Source organism: Acinonyx jubatus, chromosome B4 (genome assembly GCF_027475565.1).
Source record: "Acinonyx jubatus isolate Ajub_Pintada_27869175 chromosome B4, VMU_Ajub_asm_v1.0, whole genome shotgun sequence".
Taxonomy (NCBI): Eukaryota; Metazoa; Chordata; class Mammalia; order Carnivora; family Felidae; genus Acinonyx; species Acinonyx jubatus.
The window spans coordinates 36,713,872-36,732,196 of NC_069387.1; the positions used below are offsets into that span (position 1 = coordinate 36,713,872).

At 37.6% G+C, this 18,325-nt stretch overlaps 1 protein-coding gene across 2 annotated transcripts in view; it reads left to right on the plus strand.

The window, feature by feature from the left end:
• Positions 1-18,325, plus strand: part of KDM5A (lysine demethylase 5A) — a 97,585-nt gene that overhangs the window by 37,862 nt on the left and 41,398 nt on the right. For both annotated transcript variants that reach the window (XM_015061466.3, XM_053225671.1), the window contains exons 11-16: positions 1,570-1,751; positions 3,649-3,811; positions 5,352-5,471; positions 10,628-10,822; positions 17,503-17,684; positions 18,047-18,171. In XM_015061466.3, coding sequence (XP_014916952.2) covers positions 1,570-1,751; positions 3,649-3,811; positions 5,352-5,471; positions 10,628-10,822; positions 17,503-17,684; positions 18,047-18,171 — 967 coding nt within the window. The remainder of the gene's footprint in view (positions 1-1,569; positions 1,752-3,648; positions 3,812-5,351; positions 5,472-10,627; positions 10,823-17,502; positions 17,685-18,046; positions 18,172-18,325) is intronic.

Below are 18,325 nucleotides of genomic sequence, written 5' to 3' on the forward strand. Positions count from 1 at the left end.
GTCTTTCTCTGCCTGACTTATTTCACTTAGCATAATACTCTCCTGTTCCATCCACGTTGCTACAAATGGCCAGATTTCATTCTTTCTCATTGCCAAGTAGTATTCCATTGTGTATATAAACCACATCTTTATCCATTCATCAGTTGATGGACATTTAGGCTTTTTCCATAATTTGGCTATTGTTGAAAGTGCTGTTATAAATAAACATTGGGGTACAAGTGCCCCTATACATCAGCACTCCTGTATCCCCTGGGTAAATTCCTAGCAGTGCTATTGCTGGATCATAGGGTAGATCTATTTTTAATTTTTTGAGGAACCTCCACACTGTTTTCCCGAGTGGCCGCACCAGTTTGCATGGAATTCCTACTTAAACCTATGATGGACTTTCTTATTTTGTCCTCTGCGACTCTTAACTACATATTTATAGTTTCCATTTTTTTGTGCTACAATGTGGATGATATCCTCAAATCTGACTTCTAGTTGACACATTCTGTCTTCAGCTTTGTCATTGGCTGTTAAAGCTCTTACTTTGAGGGTTTTATTTTTTCAACTCTGTATTGTGGAAAGTGCACATAATAATGAACTTTCCTCCTTCCCTCAGTACCTGGCATCCACGTTTAGCAGTTTTCGACTACCTGATAGAAGGCAGCTGGGTTCACTTTCTTCTTTGTGCATTCAGTCTGTTGTGATGTTACATATCATGTATCCTCTGGAAAATTCACACTACATCCCTGTAAGAATGAGTGTAAAAAGGCAAATAACATCTTAACAGTTCCTATGAGCATAGTTTGACTTTGCATAGTCCCGGAAATAGTTCTGGGTTCCCTGGACCCCACTTTGAGAACTGCTCCCAGCAAGGATGATAAGCACTTTAAGGCTTCATAATGGTTTCAGGGTAGGCTTTTGAAACTCAGTGTCCAGCCTTTATATCCAGAGAAGCCTCTATGAAAACTCAGTCAGTAGCTTTCCTTTTTCATTCTGCCTTTCTTTCCTTTTTCTTTGTTTCTGGAAACTGGAAATTCTTTTTTCTTTTGAGTTCATCTATGAAACAAATGTTTTCATTATTATAATTTATCCAGTATTTCTAGGTGAGTTGCTAGTGGGGGTGGTAATGGTGACTTTCTGTGTCATCTTAGTCTTTGCTGTTGGCATAAATGCAGGATTACATATCGTAGTATTCTGTTTTCACAATATCTGGCACCATGCTATAAATATTTGGGGAAGTTAAATTAGAAATATAATACTGTCCTATTAAAATGAGTCTCACATAATTTTATAGTAGTGTATTTGAGGGAGGAGTAGTAAAAAAAAATTGCTTATATGCTTCAGAATAAACCAGAGGTATCTGAAATAACTAAAGGGAAATCTAAATGCCAGCTAGACAGGAGACAGGATTGAATAGGTATATGAGTTACATGTTGCAGAGAGCAAAGAGCACGATTCTATGGACTAGATTATTATAAATATTATATACAATTTTTACCTTATTTTAAAAGACTCCCTTGAAATTTCTATTGGGCACGTGTCATTTCTGATCTTTCATTTACATCTTTTTTTTTTTCTTTATAGGAGTATGCACTTTCTGGTTGGAATTTGAATAATATGCCTGTCCTAGAGCAGTCTGTTCTTGCACACATTAATGTAGACATCTCTGGTATGAAAGTGCCATGGCTCTATGTGGGAATGTGTTTTTCTTCTTTCTGCTGGCACATTGAAGATCACTGGAGTTATTCCATCAACTACTTACACTGGTATATATGATCTTTGTTATATGTTTAGTAACCTTTTTAAAGGTGTGATATAGTATTAGGTGATATGTTAGTAAGAGCTGAATTTAAAAGTATTTCCTATCCAAAGTAGGGTAACATATTGAGAAGTGTAGAGGTCTAAGGATATGTATATCTCAGATACCTTCCCTTTTAAAATATGTGCATGCAGCAGAGCCTAGAGTTTTATTTTTTTATTTTTATTTTTAAACTATTTATTTTTGAGAGAGAGAGGGAGAGGAGAGAGAGAGAGCAAGCATGTGCATGAGCAGGGGAGGGGCAGAGGGAGAGAAAATCCCAGGCAGGCTCCACACTGTCAGCGCAGAGCCTGATTCGGGGCTTGAACTCATTAACTGTGAGATCATGACATGAGCTGAAGAGGACGCTTAACCAGCTGAGCCACCCAGGTGCCCTCAGAGCCTAGAGTTTTAGACCAAATGATACTTATTTGGTGTACATGAAAATTACTTGGTGTATCTTTTGATATTCAAGGTAGAATGTTCAAAGCGTGTATATAATTAAGATCTGACTAAACCTTCAGTATTGGAAATTATCAAATGATTTTTTTTTCTTTTTGATAACATTTTCCCTAAAAATGCCTGTTACATGTGTATTCATTAAATTTGTTGGCTGAATTTTTTTGTATCTCCCCCATAGCTTTTATTTACTTGCCCAGTTCCTTGTCCATTATTATGATATCAACTATATGATGTTTTTTTCTCCATTTGGAAGATACTACTCAAATCACTCTTTGCAGTGGAAAACTATAGTGATTTTATTTCTCTGCTTTATCACAGTGCTGTTTAATATGATAACTGCTAGCTAAATGTGGCTATTTAAATTTGTTAAGAATGGGGCACCTGGGTGGCTCAGTTGGGTAAGCATCTGACTTCAGCTCAGGTCACGATCTTGCGGTTTGGTTCGTGAGTTCGAGCCCCACATTGGGCTCTGTGCTGACAGCTCAGAGCCTGGAGCCTGCTTCAGATTCTGTGTCTCCTCTCTCTGCTCCTCCTTGACTCATCCTCTGTTTCTCTCCCAAAAATAAATAAACATTAAAAACAATCTTTTTTTTAATTAAGATACAATTAAAAATGTAATTCCTCAGTTATAGGAAACATATTTCAAGTGCTTTATGGTCACAGGTGACTAGGGCTATATGTATTGGTTAGCACAGCTATAGAACATTCTCATGATTATAGTAAGTTCTGTTAGAGACAGCACTGTGGATTGTATTAGGATTAGGAAATGCAGCTATTTTATAAATATAGTATGACCCATTAAATCCATTTCCTAGGAGTACAATTTAGTATTATAAATGAACTCTAGTCCGCTAAAGTCTGGTACATTAATGGGGCCAGTTTGGTCCTTAAGATTTATAGATAGAATTCTTTAAGTTTTCAACAATTTCCAGCCTTGCCTTATTTTGTTGGATAGTAAATCAACTTAATGAATTTATGTAAAAGTAGTCTAGAGAGTACTGACTTTGACTTTGGTCGTTGTGGGGATAATTGGAATGTCCAGTGGACTTGAAATCAAGGTACCATGTCAGTATCCTTTAGAATGATGTTGGTTTTTCAGATAGGATCTTTCCTGTTTGAAATACTATTTGTTGATCCACCTTAAAGAGTTCATGTGCTTTGAATTGCTTTTCTAATAGTAGTGATAAGTATGTGCCTGCCTATTTATATACTCTTGCCCTACCTTCTTTATGAACAATAGCTCATCAAACAATAGATTTATGAGTTGGTTTGCCAAGATTCAGGGTATATAATTTATGACCATGGGACAAACAAAATTAATTATAAATTAGTGGATTTGCATGAGAGACCCTGGCCTCATTGGTACCATGCTCACCTAGTTAAACAGTTGTTTCTTTTGCTAGGGGGGAACCAAAGACCTGGTATGGTGTGCCATCTCATGCTGCAGAACAACTGGAGGAGGTGATGAGGGAGCTGGCCCCTGAGTTATTTGAATCCCAGCCTGATCTCCTGCATCAGTTAGTCACCATCATGAATCCCAATGTACTGATGGAGCATGGTGTGCCTGTGAGTCTTTTTGGGTCTCCTTTTAGTATTTTTACTTTAAATTTATGTTCGCTTTTTATTAGAATCACAACATATGCTTTGTTTTGTAACTGGAAGCAAAAGATCATGTCATTTTCTAGCCAAATTAGAATTTATATTCTGAAGGGAAGAACATTTTTTTGGTTAAGAGGTGTTTTAAAGTATTCATCATATTTTATGTATAACTACCTATGAAAATAGTCTTCTGTTTTCAGTAAACCATTATGTCCTGGTCTTAACAAAAATCTTGTATTCCTTATTAACCTTGTTTAGTCAAAGTGTAAGTATTTTAAGTGATAGTTGTAATAACTAATGTCTATCCTTTGGAGATCATTTTTCATGTAAAGATTTCACAGCCTCTTTTTATATGCAATAATGAAATGTACTATGGATACTTTTTTACTTTTCAACTTGGTTTTGATAATGATTATTAAATTTAAGCCACTAATACCTGATAAAGTATAAATATATACAGATTTGCTGTATATATTCAGATATTCATCACACCCTTAATGAGAAAGTAGTTTGAGTAATAGTAGTGTTAGTTTGTCTTTGAAGAGTGAATGTGTACTAGAATCTGAGACTTTTTTTTTTTTTAAGGTTTATTTTTGAGAGAGAGAGATAGGAGCGCAAGCAGGGAAGGGGCAGAGAGAAAGGGAGACGGAGAATCTAAAGCAGGCTCCAGTCTCTGAGCTATCAGCACAGAGCCCGACATGGGGCTCGAACTCATGAGCTGTGAGATCATGACTTGAGCCGAGGTCAGATGCTTAACTGAGCTGAGCCACCCAGGTGCCCCAAATCTGGGACTTTTCTAAAGACATATAGTATTATTATAAAACTAAGTGGGATTCAGGAAAACTGATTTTGGGGATATTTCCATATTACGTATGAACTAATTTATTTCCAAAAAATTATCCAAGAGTAGGAGGAAATTCCATCCTTTACCATGATTGACAACACAAGGATAAAAGGAGTAAAAGAAAAAATCTCTTAATTGTAAAAATTTTGTCAAGTTTCAGAAACTAGTAGTTCAGTGAGTAACATTTCTCTTTGAAATTTTGTCTCATACTTTCTTTTTATGAATTATTATAATTTGTTATCAGGGACTATTTTAAGAAGGTAGAGTTCTGGCTGCTGCTTTTTTTTTTTTTTTTTTTTAATTATTTTTGGTAGAGAGAGAAACAGAGCATGGGCGGGGGAGGGGCAGAGAGAGAAGGAGACACAGAATCTGAATTAGGCCACAGGCTCTGAGCTGTCAGCACAGAACCTGATGTGGGGCTCGAACCCACGAACTGTGAGATCATGACCTGAGCTGAAGTCAGACACTTAACTGACTGAGCCACCCAGGTACCCCTCGGGCTCCTTTTTAAACCCTGATATTGTCTTCTGATAGGTGTAAATGAATGCTTTACTGTTTTTAATTTTAGAAAGTGCTGCTGAAAGTGACTGATAAAATCTGTTCCCCTTTTTTGTTGTTTTTATTTTGTTTTGTTTTATATCCCTGTTCCCACTTTGCATTTAGGTGTACAGGACCAATCAGTGTGCTGGAGAGTTTGTTGTGACGTTTCCTCGTGCCTATCATTCTGGATTTAACCAGGGCTACAACTTTGCTGAAGCTGTGAACTTCTGTACTGCTGACTGGGTCTGTTCTATAGCAAGTAGCTGTTGTACGTCTACTAACACCCCTGGAAAATGCATCTTAGTTGCCATATTTGCTTAGCTGGGGAGGGGAGGATTCATGAATATTTCAGTAGAGAGTAGAGTGGCTGTTATAATTTAGAAAGTTCAGTTTCCATTACACTTTTTATTTGGAAGATCTTATAGTTCTTATCCATTATTTTCCCCATTCTGTTTGAATTTTAAATGAACAGTTGATATTTTTTGAATCTTTCTTTTCTGAGAGAATATGGTTCCTCTAGTCTTTGCTTTATCTGAGCAACTTATGGATTTTATAATGACAACCAGATCTTTTTTTTTTTTTTTTTAAACGTTTATTTATTTTAGGGAGAGTACATGTACACTAGAGCCAGGGAGGGGTAGAGAGAGAGGGAGACAGAAGATCCTAAGCAGGCTCTGGGCTCCGTGCCAACAGCAGGGAGCCCAATGTGGGGCTTGAACTCACGAACTGCAAGATCACAAACTGAGCGGAAGTTGGAGGCTTAACCGTCTGAGCCATGTAGGTGCCCCTACAACCAGATCTTTTTAAGAATTAATTTTACCGGGGCATCTGGGTGGCTCAGTCGGTTAAGCGTCCAACTGTCGGCTCAGATCGTGGTCTTGAAGCCCGTGAGTTTGAGCCCCGTGTCAGGCTCTGTGCTGACATCTCAGAGCCTGGAGCCTGCTTGAAATTCTGTGTCTCCCTGTCTGTCTGTCCCCCCTCCCCCCACCACTATACTCTCTCTTTCTCAAAAATAAATAAACATTAAAAAATTAAAAATAAAAGAATTTTACCCATATTTTCCAATATTTAGCTCAGATTTTTAAAATATCCCTTTATTATTTTCCTTTTTATAGACAATTAGTTGATTTTACTCTTCCTGCCATTTTGTTTTTTTATTCCTTTTAAAAAATTTATTTTAAAAAGTTACTATGATATTGGGATCTCTGTTGATACACTTTTGTTTAAATGATAATGCCAGTGATTTCTCTTTTGCTTTTTTGTATGAGGTAGATAATCAAAAAGTAATTAGATATGATTATGTCATGTTGGTTGGGAAAAGACTGCAAATTTATGATACACTCTTTGACTTTGTTTTTCCTTTAGTGACGCTTTTCTGTCTCTCAACATTTGGGGAGATATATATATATTTTTTTTTAAGTATCTTTTTTTTAATGTTTATTTATTTTGAGAAAGAGAGGGAGTGCATGCATGTGTGCTAGCTGGGGAGGTGCAGGGAGAGAGAGAATCTCAAGCAGGCTCTGTGCTGTCAGTGCAGAGCCCATCACGGGGCTCAATCTTAACAGTTGTAAGATGAGTAGGACGCTTAACTGACTGAGCCACCCAGGCGCCCCTTGGGGAGGTGTTTTTTTGTAATATTGGGTCTTATGTTTTCTGTAGCCACCTTAATTTATTAAATTTCATAGTGAATCATTTTTGTTTCCTTGGTTAACAGATGACATGAGTAATCTTATTTGATCTAGTAATTTTGAACGTTATTAGGCTTAAGGAGCAGTATGAGCAAGTTCGAGCTTAGGACTTTTCCTTGGGTTTGAACTCTGTTTTTGTTTTTAAGTTGATTTATTTTGAGAGAGACATAGAGCAAGTGGGGAAGGGGTAGAGAGAGAGGAAGAGAGAAAGAATCCCAAGCAGGCTTTTTGCACTGTCTGCATAGAATCCGATACAGGGCTTGAACTCATGAACCATGAAATCATGACCTGAGCTGAAGTTGGACACTTAATCGACTGAGCCAATCAGGCTCCCCAAGCTCTATTTTTTTTTTAATTTAACTAACATTTATTAACTTTATGATTTACTTGTTTCTTGGCTAGATGTAGGATAGGAAATAGAGGTAATTCAGAAACAAATTAAAGATGGTTTCTGCCTTTAATGTTTTCACTGTTATTGATGTTTGGCCTTGAGCAGCTCTTTTAATTTCACTGGGCCTAAGTTTTTCACATGGTATATAAACATGCTAAGATTTGCTTAATAACTTCAAATAAGTGAGATGATATATGTAAAAGTCCTTGAAACTCTGTAGAAGAAGGGTGTGATAGAAGTGGGAAATTTTTTTTTTTATTGTCAAGTTAGCTAACATACAGCGTAGTCCTGGCTTCAGGAATAGATCCCCGTGATTCATCACTTATATACAACACTCAATGCTCATCCCAGCAAGTGCCCTCCTCAATGCCCATCACCCATTTTCCCTACCCCCATCAACCCTTAGTTTGTTCTCTGTATTTAAGAGTCTCTTATGGTTTGTCTCTGTCTCTGTCTGTCTCTGACTGACTTATTTCACTGAGCATAATACGCTCCAGTTCCATCCACGTAGGTGCAAATGGCAAGATTTCATTCTTTTTGATTACTGAGTAATACTCCATTGTATATATATACCACATTGTCTTTATCCATTCATCGTTTGATGGACATTTGGGCTCTTTCCATAATTTGACTATTGTTGAAAGCACTGCTATAAACATTGGGGTGCATGTGCTCCTTTGAATCAGCACACCTGTATCCTTTGAATAAATTCCTATTAGTGCTATTGGTGGGTCATAGGATAGTTCTATTTTTACTCTTTTGAGGAACCTCCACACTGTTGTCCAGAGTGGCTGCACCAGTTTGCATTCTCACTAACAATGCAAGAGGATTCCTCTTTCTCCACATCCTTGCCAACGTCTGTTGTTTCCTGAGTTAATTTTAGCCACTCTGACTGGTGTGAGGTGGTATCTCATTGTGGTTTTGATTTGTATTTCCGTGATGATGAGCAATGTTGATCATCTTTTAATGTGTCTACCATCTGCATGTCTTCTTTGGAAAAGTGTCTATTCGTGTCTTCTGCCCATAGAAATGAAATGTTTTAGCAGCTTTAGATTTGGAATAAAGCGATGGTATTAAGTTTTATAAGCCACAATAGATAATCAGTTGTATTTTATGTGGCTTCTTTACAGATTGTAATAAAGATCTGCATATCTTCTTGCCATTGTTAATAAGTTGTATCAGAAATGTTTAAAAAGTAAATATTTATGAATTAAGAAATGAAAGACTTGTAGATTGTTAATAGACAAAATAATTGCTAATCATAAGTTCAGTATAATTGTTTTCTTGGGAAAGATGGTTTCTTTAGAAGAGTATGAAAATATCACTTGATTCAGAGATAGTCTTATATTCTTAAACTATGATTCCTATCGTTGTCTTCTGCCTGTCTTAAACTGGAGGTGATTTCTAAAAGGTTCTTAAAGGTCCATTTTTTAATTTTTTCTCTTTTATATCTTAGTTTTCAAATATAAACTAAAACCCTATTTAAATCACCCAAGTTTTTCCACTGTACAGGAGGATACAAGTGTGGGGGGCGGGGAGGGAAAGAGAGAGAGAAAGGAGAGAAAGAGAGAAAAGAGAGAGAAAAGGAATGGGAGGAGTGTGTGTGTTTGTGTGTACAGGCATATGTGTTTCATCACACTTTATTGCACTCCACAACTGCATTTTTTTTTTTAAATACAAATTGAGGGCTTGTGGCAACCCTGTGTCAAGCAAGTCTCTTGGTGCCAGTTTTCCAATGGCATTTGTTCATGTCTCTATGTCACATTTTGGTAATTCTGGCAATATTTCAAACTTTTTCATTATATGTTACAGGGATCTATGATTAGTAATTAGGATTTGTTGCAAGTTCTGGTGATGGTTAGCATTTTTTAGCAAGAAAGTATTTTTTTTCATCCCCCCCAAGAAAGTATTTTTGAAGTAAAGTGTGTACATTGTTTTTTTTAGACATAATGCTGTTGCACACTAAATATATATTGTATGGTGTAAACCTAACTTTCATATGCACTGGAAAACCAAAAAATTCACTTGACTCACTTTATTGTGGTATTCACATATTATGGTGGTCAGGAACTGAACCCACAATATCTCTAAGGGGTGCCTGTATAGTATAACTAGTATCACAATTTGGCTTAAAGCTTGATGGTTAAAGAAATTTTCAGTATTTATCTTAAAGAAGAAATCTGATGATTTATGAAAAGTGGTCATTTCACGTAGGGAGAATAAAGTATATAATCTCAGGACTTCACTTTGAATTCTCTTTGGGTCAGACTGATTGTATGTATGTATGTATGTATGTATGTATGTATGTATTTATTTATTTTTACGTTATTTATTAAAAATTTTTTTTAATGTTTATTTTTGAGAGAGAAAGAGCGTGAGCGGGGGAGGGGCAGAGAGAGAGATGAAGAATCCAAAGCAGCCTCCAGGCTCTCTGAGCTGTCAGCACAGAGCTTAACGTGGGGCTTGAACTCATGAGCCCATGAACTCATGACCTGAGCTGAAGTTGGACATTTAACCAACTGAGCCACCCAGGCATCCCTAAGTTATTTATTTTGAGAGAGAGAGTGTGTGTGTGAGCAGGGGAGGGGCAGAGAGAGAGAGAGAGGGAGAGAGAGAGAGAGAGGGAGAGAGAGAATCCCAAGCAGGCTCCACACTGTCAACACAGAGCCCGACCTGGGTCTTGATCCCACAAACCGTGAGATCATGACCTAGCTGAAATCAGGAGTTGGACACTTAACTAACTGAGCCACTCAGGTGCCCTAGACTGATTGTTTTTAAAATAATTTCTAGATGCTAAAATGTAAATCATCTTTTGCTTTGGTTCTTACAAAAAATTGAGTGAGTCCATGTGAATTGCTAAAGTAGTGCTTTTTTTCTCCGCTTTTCTTTTTCAAACTTCTAATAACATCTCTGCTTTTTGTTCTATGGAAACTTCTGTGTTGAATATGTCCACTGAACCCTTTATAATCTGAATGTCTTTTCTTTTTTCTTTAAAGGCAGTTTATGTTAGACTGGTCTAAAAGTTTGCTACCTTATTTAAATATCAAGGAACTTGTACTTCTGGTACATAATGAGTAGAAAGTCAATAGCTTAGGGTAGAGGCTTAGCATCTCAAATTATGGAAATTTTCTGTGGGAACACCTTTGAAATTCCTGCTGGGCCATAAAGATTTAATATTTAAGTTACCTCTTATTTTCAAATGGAGTTGGTTATTCTGCCTTCTTTACAGTAAAAGAGAGGATCTGTAGGCTAAATAGTGGTTTTGTTCTGGAAAATGTTATAAGCAAGTAAGTTAATTTGAGAAACTTGTCGTTTTACAGTTACCCATTGGACGTCAGTGTGTCAATCATTACAGACGGTTAAGGCGCCATTGTGTCTTTTCACATGAAGAACTCATTTTCAAGATGGCAGCAGATCCAGAATGCTTAGACGTGGGCCTGGCTGCCATGGTGTGCAAAGAATTGACTCTCATGACTGAAGAAGAGACAAGATTAAGGGAGTCTGTTGTACAAATGGTGAGTTTGCTTGGCACATTCCCTGTATTCAATACTGCTCATGGAATATACTAAAAATGGAATGTGTAGAAAGAATCCATTTTCATCTTTGATTCCTTTAGAAGTTGAACACAAAACTCATAAGTTTAGAGAAGGTATGTTTTTATACTTGCCATTTTGCGTTCTTCAAATTGAAAAATTTTAGGAATCTTTATGTCATTTCTAGATTAAAAAAATAGAATCCTATCAGCTAGAATTTCTTAGGTATATATTTATTTCTTTAAATAAGAATCTTCAGGGCACCTGGGTGGCTCAGTCGGTTGGGCGTCCGACTTCGGCTCAGGTCATGACCTCGCGGTCCGTGAGTTCGAGCCCCGCATCGGGCTCTGGGCTGACAGCTCAGAGCCTGGAGCCTGCTTTAGATTCTGTGTCTCCCTCTCTCTCTGACCCTCCTCTGCTCATGCTCTGTCTCTCTCTGTCTCAAAAATAAATAAATGTTAAAAAAAAAAAAAAATTACAAAAAAAAATAAATAAGAATCTTCTACATATAGTATTTCTTTAAATAAGAAAGTTCAAATCCTTTTCTTTGAGGTTTGAAATTGAATAAAAGTTATGTTTCTGGTGATTCCAACTGTCAGACTAAATTGATTTGTTTTTATTTCTTTCCTCTTTCTAAGCAACTTAATGAGTAGGAAGTACTGAATGACCAAGTGCTGGGATTTTTTTTTTCCTGGTTTGGAAGCCAGTTGAATTTTTGATGGAGTTTCCTTATAATGGAGGTGGCTGGGCAGAGGGTGACCAGATCCACCTCCCACTGCCACCCCCCTCCACCCCCAACAAGTGTTAGGATTTTGAATGCTTGTAGTAAATTAAATCTTTTGTTTTTTAGAATTTATTTATTTATTTTTGAGAGAGCGGGAGCAGGGGAGGGGTAGAGAGAGGGAAAGAGAATCCTAAGTAGGCTCTGTGCTGTCAGCACAGAGCCCAGCATGGGAGCTTAAACTCACAAACCATGAGATTGTGACCCGAGCTGAAATCAAGAGTCAAACGCTTAACTGACTGAGCCACCCAGGCACCCCAAACCTTTTTTTAAAATTTAATTTAATTTTTTAGTTTATTTATTTATTTTGAGAGAGAGAGAGAGAGAGCAAATGGGGAAGGGGAAGAGAGAGAGAATCCCAAGCAGGCTCTGCACTGTTAGCACAGAGCCCAGTGCAGGGCTTGAACTCATGAACCATTAGATCATGACCTGAGCCAAAGTCAGACACTTAATTGACTGAGCCACCCAGGTGCTCCTAACTCTATTTTAAAAAAATTCAACTAACATTTTAATTTGAAATTAAAAACAAATTACCATTGGGCACCTGGGTGTCTAAGTTGGTGAGGCCTCCAACCCTTGTTTTCAACTCAGGTCATGATATCATGGTTTGTGGGATCAAACCCCTCACCTGGCTTTGCGCTGACAGGATTCTCTGTCTCTCTTTCTCTCTCTGCCCTTCCCTGTGCTCACATGCACACTGTCTCTCAAATAAACATTAAAAAACATTTTTTTTTTAAGTTAACCATTTATATTAGCACTCTCCAAGAATGAAATACTTAGGTTTCTTTTCTTTTTTTTTTTTTTAATGTTTATTTTTGAGAGAGACAGAGTGCGAGCAGGGGAGGGGTAGAGAGAGAGGGAGACACAGAACTTGAAGTGGGCTCCAGGCTTTGAGCTGTCAGCACAGAGCCTGACATGGTGCTTGAACTCATGAACCGCAAAATTGTGACTTGAGCCAAAGTCAGATGCTTAACTGACTGAGCCACGCAGGCGCCCCAGTTTCTTTTTTTTTTTTTTTGGAAGTTTATTTTGAGAGCGAGTGAGTACAAGTAGGGAGGGGCAGAGAGAGAAAATCCTAAGAGAGCTCCCAGTGGAGAGCTTGAAGCTGAGCTTGAATTCATGAAACAGGGAGATCATGACCTGAGCTGAAACCAAGAGCCAGATACTTAACCAACTGAGCCACCCAGGTACCCTGAACATGTACAGGGAGGAAAACTACAAAACTCTGATGAACAAAATCAAAGAAGAGTTTAGTAAATGGACAGATATTCCATGTTCATGGATAGGAAGACTCAGTGTTGTCAAGATGTCAGTTCTTCCCAACTTACCTATAAATCCAGTGAAATCCTTATCAAAATCCCAGCAAGTTATTTTATGGATATTGACAAATTGGTTCTAAAATTTATTTGGAGAGATAAAAGACTCATAATAGCCAAGTCAATATTGCAGAAGAACAAACTCAGAAGACTAACACTACCTGATTTCAAGACTTACTATAAATTGTACACCTGAAACTAAAGTACACTATGTGTCAACTATACTCATAAAAAATAAATAAAAATATTAAATACTTACTATAAAGCTAGAGTAGTAATAAAGACTATGTGGTATTTACAAAAGAACAGACAAATCAACCAATGGAACACAACAGAGAACCCAGAAACAGACTCACATAAATACAGTCAACTCACCTTCCACAAAGAATGATTTCTTTCCCATTGCCTGGTGTCTATCTTTTGAAGTTTCACAGGTACTGTGTTTTTTACAAATTGAAGGTTTGTGGCAACCTTGCATTGATCAAATTTATTGGCCTCATTTTTCCAACAGCATTTGCTCACTTCATGTCTCTCTGTCACATTTGGTAATTCTCAAAATATTTCAAATTTTTTCATTTTATTTTATTTCATTTTTTCATTTTTAATTATGGTACAATTAATATACAATGTTATATTAGTTTTAGGTGTACAATACAGTGATTCAAAAATTCTATACATTAGTCAGGGCTCATCATAAACGTACTCTTCATCCCCTTCACCTATTTCACTGATCCCCCCCCACCCACCTCCCCTCTGTAACCAACAGTTTATTCTCTATATTTAATAGAGTCTGGGGCATCTAGCTGTCACAGTGGATGACTTTTGAACTCAGGGTCATGAGTTTGATCCCCACATTGGGTGTAGAGCTTACTTAAAAAAAGAATGAAATTCCCTTAATAGAGTCTGAGGTTTTTTGTTTTTTGTGGGTTTTTTTTGTCTTTTTTTTCTTTGGTGGGTTTTTTTTTGTCTTTTTTTTCTTTGTTTTGTTTCTTCAGTTCCACATATGAATGAAATCAGATGGTATTTGTCTTTTTCTGACTGATTTATTTCACTAGCATATTCTCTAGATCCATCCATGTTGTTGCAAATGGCAGGTTTTTGTTCTTTTTAATGGCTGAATAATATTCCATTGTGTATATATACCACGTTTTTTTATCCATAATTTGGCTATTGTAAACAATGCTGTAATAAACGTAGTGGTGCATATATCTTTTCAAATTAGTGTTTTCATATTCTTTGGGTAAATACCCAGTAGTGCAATTGCTGAATCATATGGTAATTCTAACTTTAATTTTTTGAGGAACCTCCATACTGTTTTCCACAGTGGCTGCACCAGTTTGCATTCTTACCAATAGTGCATGAGGGTTTCTCTTTCTCTACATCCATGCCAACACTTGTTGTTTCTTATAGTTTTGATTTTAGCCATTCTGAGAGGCATGAGACTATATTGTGGTTTTGATTTGCATTTCTATGATGAAGAGTGATGTTGAGCATCTTTTCATGTTTCTGTTAGCGATCATGTATGTCTTTGGAGAGATGTCTGTTAATGTCTTTTGCCCATTTTTGTTGATTTTTGTTTTTTTATTTTTTATTTTTGTATTTTAGAGAGAGTGCAAGTGAGGGAGAGGGACAGAGGGAGAGAGAAAATCTTAAACAGGCTTCCGTGCTCAGCGTGGAGCTTCACACAGGGCTTGATCCCACAACTATGGGATCTGACCTGAGCTCAGATCAAAAGTCAGATGCTGATCCACCCAGTCACCCCTTCTGCCCATATTTTAATTGGTCATGCTTTTTTAAATTATTATTATTATATTCTTTATGGTCATTTTATGAGTGATCTTTGATGTTACAACTGTAATTGTTTTGGGGTACCACAACCTGTGCCCCCATAATGGTGAACTTAATCGATAAATGTGAATGTTGAGCCTGCTCTACCAACTAGCTATTTCTCTGTTCCTCTTTATTCTTTGAGCTACAACAATACTGAAGTTAAGCCAAGTAATAGCCCTATTACAGCGGCCTTTTAAGTGCTCAAGTGGAAGGAAGAGTTACACATCTCTCACTTTGGATCAGAAGCTAGAAATTATTAAGCTTTGTGAGGAAGGCATGTGGGAATCCTACGTAGGTCAAAAGTTAGGCTTCTTGTGCCAGCTAGCCAGGTTGTGAATGCAAAGGAAAAGTTCTTGAAGTAAATTAAGAGTGCTACTCTAGTGAACACATGAACAGTAAGAAAGCAAAATAGCCTTTTTTGAGGATACGGTGAAAGTTTTAGTGATCTGGATAGAAGATGGAACCAGCCACAACATTTCCTTATGCCAAGGCCTAATCCAGAGCAAGGCCCTAACTCCTAAGTTTTATGTATGCTGAGAGCTATGAGGAAGCTGCAGAAGTTTGAAGCTAGCAGAGGTTGGTTCATGATGTTTGAGGAAAGAAATCATCTACACACCACAAAAATGGAAGGTGAAGCAGCAAGTGCTGATACAGAGCTGCAGCAAGTTATCCAGAAGATGTAGCCAAGGTCATCAGTGAAGGCGGCTACACTAAGTATAGATTTTCGGTGTAGACAAAACTGCCTTCTGTTGGAAGGAGATGCCATCTAGGACTTTCATGGCTAGAGAGAAGTCAATGCCTGGATTCAAAGGGCAGGCTGACTCTCTTGTTAGGGGCTAATACAGCTGATGACATTAAGTTGAAGCCATTGCTCATTTACCAATCCTAAAATCTCAGGGTCCAGCTAGGGGCATCTGGCTGGCTCAGTCAGTTAAGCATCTGACTCTTGGTTTTCACCTATAGCTGGTGAGATTGAGCCCTGCATCGGGCTCCTGTGCAGACAATGTGGAGCCTGCCTGGGATTCTCTCTCTCCTTTCTCTGTCCCTCCCCTGCTCACATGCTCGCTCTCTCTCTCTCTCTCTTTCAAGAGAAGTAAAATAAACATTAAAAAATAAATAAATCTTTAAGAATTGTGCTAAATCTACTCTGTGTTGTATAACTGGAACAACAAAATCCAGATGACAGCACATGTGTTTACAAACAGTTTACTGAAATTTTAAGCCCACTGTTGGACCTGCTGTGCAGAGAAAAAAAAAAGATTCCTTTCAAAATATGACTGCTCATGGACAATGTGCCTGGCCACCCGAAAGCTGTGATGGAGATGTCCAACAAGATTGATGTTGTTTTCATGCTTGCTAACAGAACATCCATTCTGCAGCCTGTGGATCAAGGAGTAATTCAACTTTCAGGTCTTAATATTTAAGAAATAAATTTTGTAAGGCTACAGCTGCCATAAATAGTCTTCTGATAGATCTAAGCAGAATAAATTGAAAATCTTCTGGAAAAGATTCACCATTCTAGATACTATTAAGAACATCTGTGATACATGGAACAAGGTCCAAATATCAATATGAACAGAAGTTGGGAAGAAGTTGATTCCAGCTGTGGCAGGAGTGACTTTTAGGGCTTCAAGATCTCAGTGGAGAAGAAAGTGTAGACGTGTTGGAAAGAGCAAGAGAACTACAGTCACAGAAGTGGAGCCTGAGGATGTGACTGAATTGCTGCAATCTTGTGATACGGCTTTAGCAGATGAAGAGTTGCTTCTGATGGATGAGCAAAGAAATTGTTTTCTGGAGATGGAATCTACTCCTGGTGAAGATGCTGTGAAGATTATTGAAATGACGACAAAGGATTTAGAATATTATGTAAACTTAGTGGATAAAGCAGTGGCAGTGTTTGAGAGGATGGACTCATATTTTGAAAGAAGTCCTAATTGTGAATAACATGCTGTCAAATAGCATCATATGCTAAGAGAAGTCACACGTGAAAGAGACAATTGATGTGACTCCATTGTTTTAAGAGATTATAACAGCCACTCCAATCTTAAGCAACCACCACCCTGATCAGTTAACAGTCTGATGAACATCAAGGCAAGACCCTCCATCAGCAAAAAGATTATAACCTCCTGAAAGCTTAGATGATGTTGAGCATTTTTTAGCAGCAAAGGATTTTTTAATTAAGGTGTGTACATTGCTTTTTCAGACACAATACTATTGCATGCTTAATGGACTACAGTATGGTGTAAATATAACTTATATATATGCTGAGAAACCAGAAAATTTATTTGACTTGTTCTGTTGTGATAGTTGTTTTATTGCCATGGTCTGGAACCAAACCCACAGTATCTCTGAAGTGTGCTTATACATTGGTGGAGACTCATGAAGTAAGTTCTTGTGGTATGGTCCCATTTCAGGTTTAACCTGTGTCATTAATGGGGCATCATTTTTCCTTGTTCTGCAATAATTTGAATATCACAACTCTTGATCATCTTATCCTTTGATCAGATTTCTCTAAGGACTCTTTTCCTATGAACTTTTGAATAATTAGGGAAGATTCATTTTTGAATAATTAGGAATGATTAATTTTGGAAAGTATTTTGATGATGTGTCATTGTACCTCCATGTTTATATCTTAAGTCAGAGATTTACCTGTAAGAAAAAAATTTAATAACTTGAAGGTCTTTGATGCTTAGAGACTAGAAAGATTTGATGTAGTGACATGAATTGTATTTCAGGGTGTCCTGATGTCGGAAGAAGAGGTGTTTGAACTTGTTCCTGATGATGAGCGACAGTGTTCAGCGTGCAGAACCACATGTTTTCTCTCTGCTCTGACATGCTCCTGTAATCCTGAGCGGCTTGTGTGTCTCTACCATCCAGCTGATCTGTGCCCCTGCCCCATGCAGAAGAAATGTCTTAGGTATCCATAAGTTTCTTGTAAAACTTGTTAATTCTTTGAAAACCAAGGGCATTGTTCTTTGTAATTTACCTTCCCTATGTGTAGACTGGTGACTTTTCCTTGTCTCTCTGCCTCCCTGCTGTGGACCAGTCATTTAAAGTTGGCTCTAAACTTGGCAACTGAAGTTATTTTTTTTTATCAGTTGATTTCATATGTTCCCTGTCTCTCCCTGCATTAAACCTCTATGGACAACTTTGATTTTTTTAAGACCCCATTCACCTCATCATTGTATTAAACTGATTATGTTTAAAATTTATTTTCAAGTTATTGTTGGATTTTCAAGTTTTTATTTCTGTGTTTTGTTTGTTTCTCTTTGTTTTTAGATACCGCTATCCATTAGAGGACCTCCCTTCTCTGCTATACGGTGTGAAAGTCAGGGCACAATCTTATGACACTTGGGTCAGCCGTGTTACAGAAGCATTATCTGCCAACTTCAACCACAAGAAAGGTTAAGTATCCTCCTTTTGTATGCATACACTGAAATTACTGTCACATTGAAAGAGGCCTTGTGGGGCGCCTGGGTGGCTTGGTCGGTTAAGCGTCCGACTTCGGCTCAGGTCATGATCTCACGGTCCGTGAGTTCGAGCCCTACGTTGGGCTCT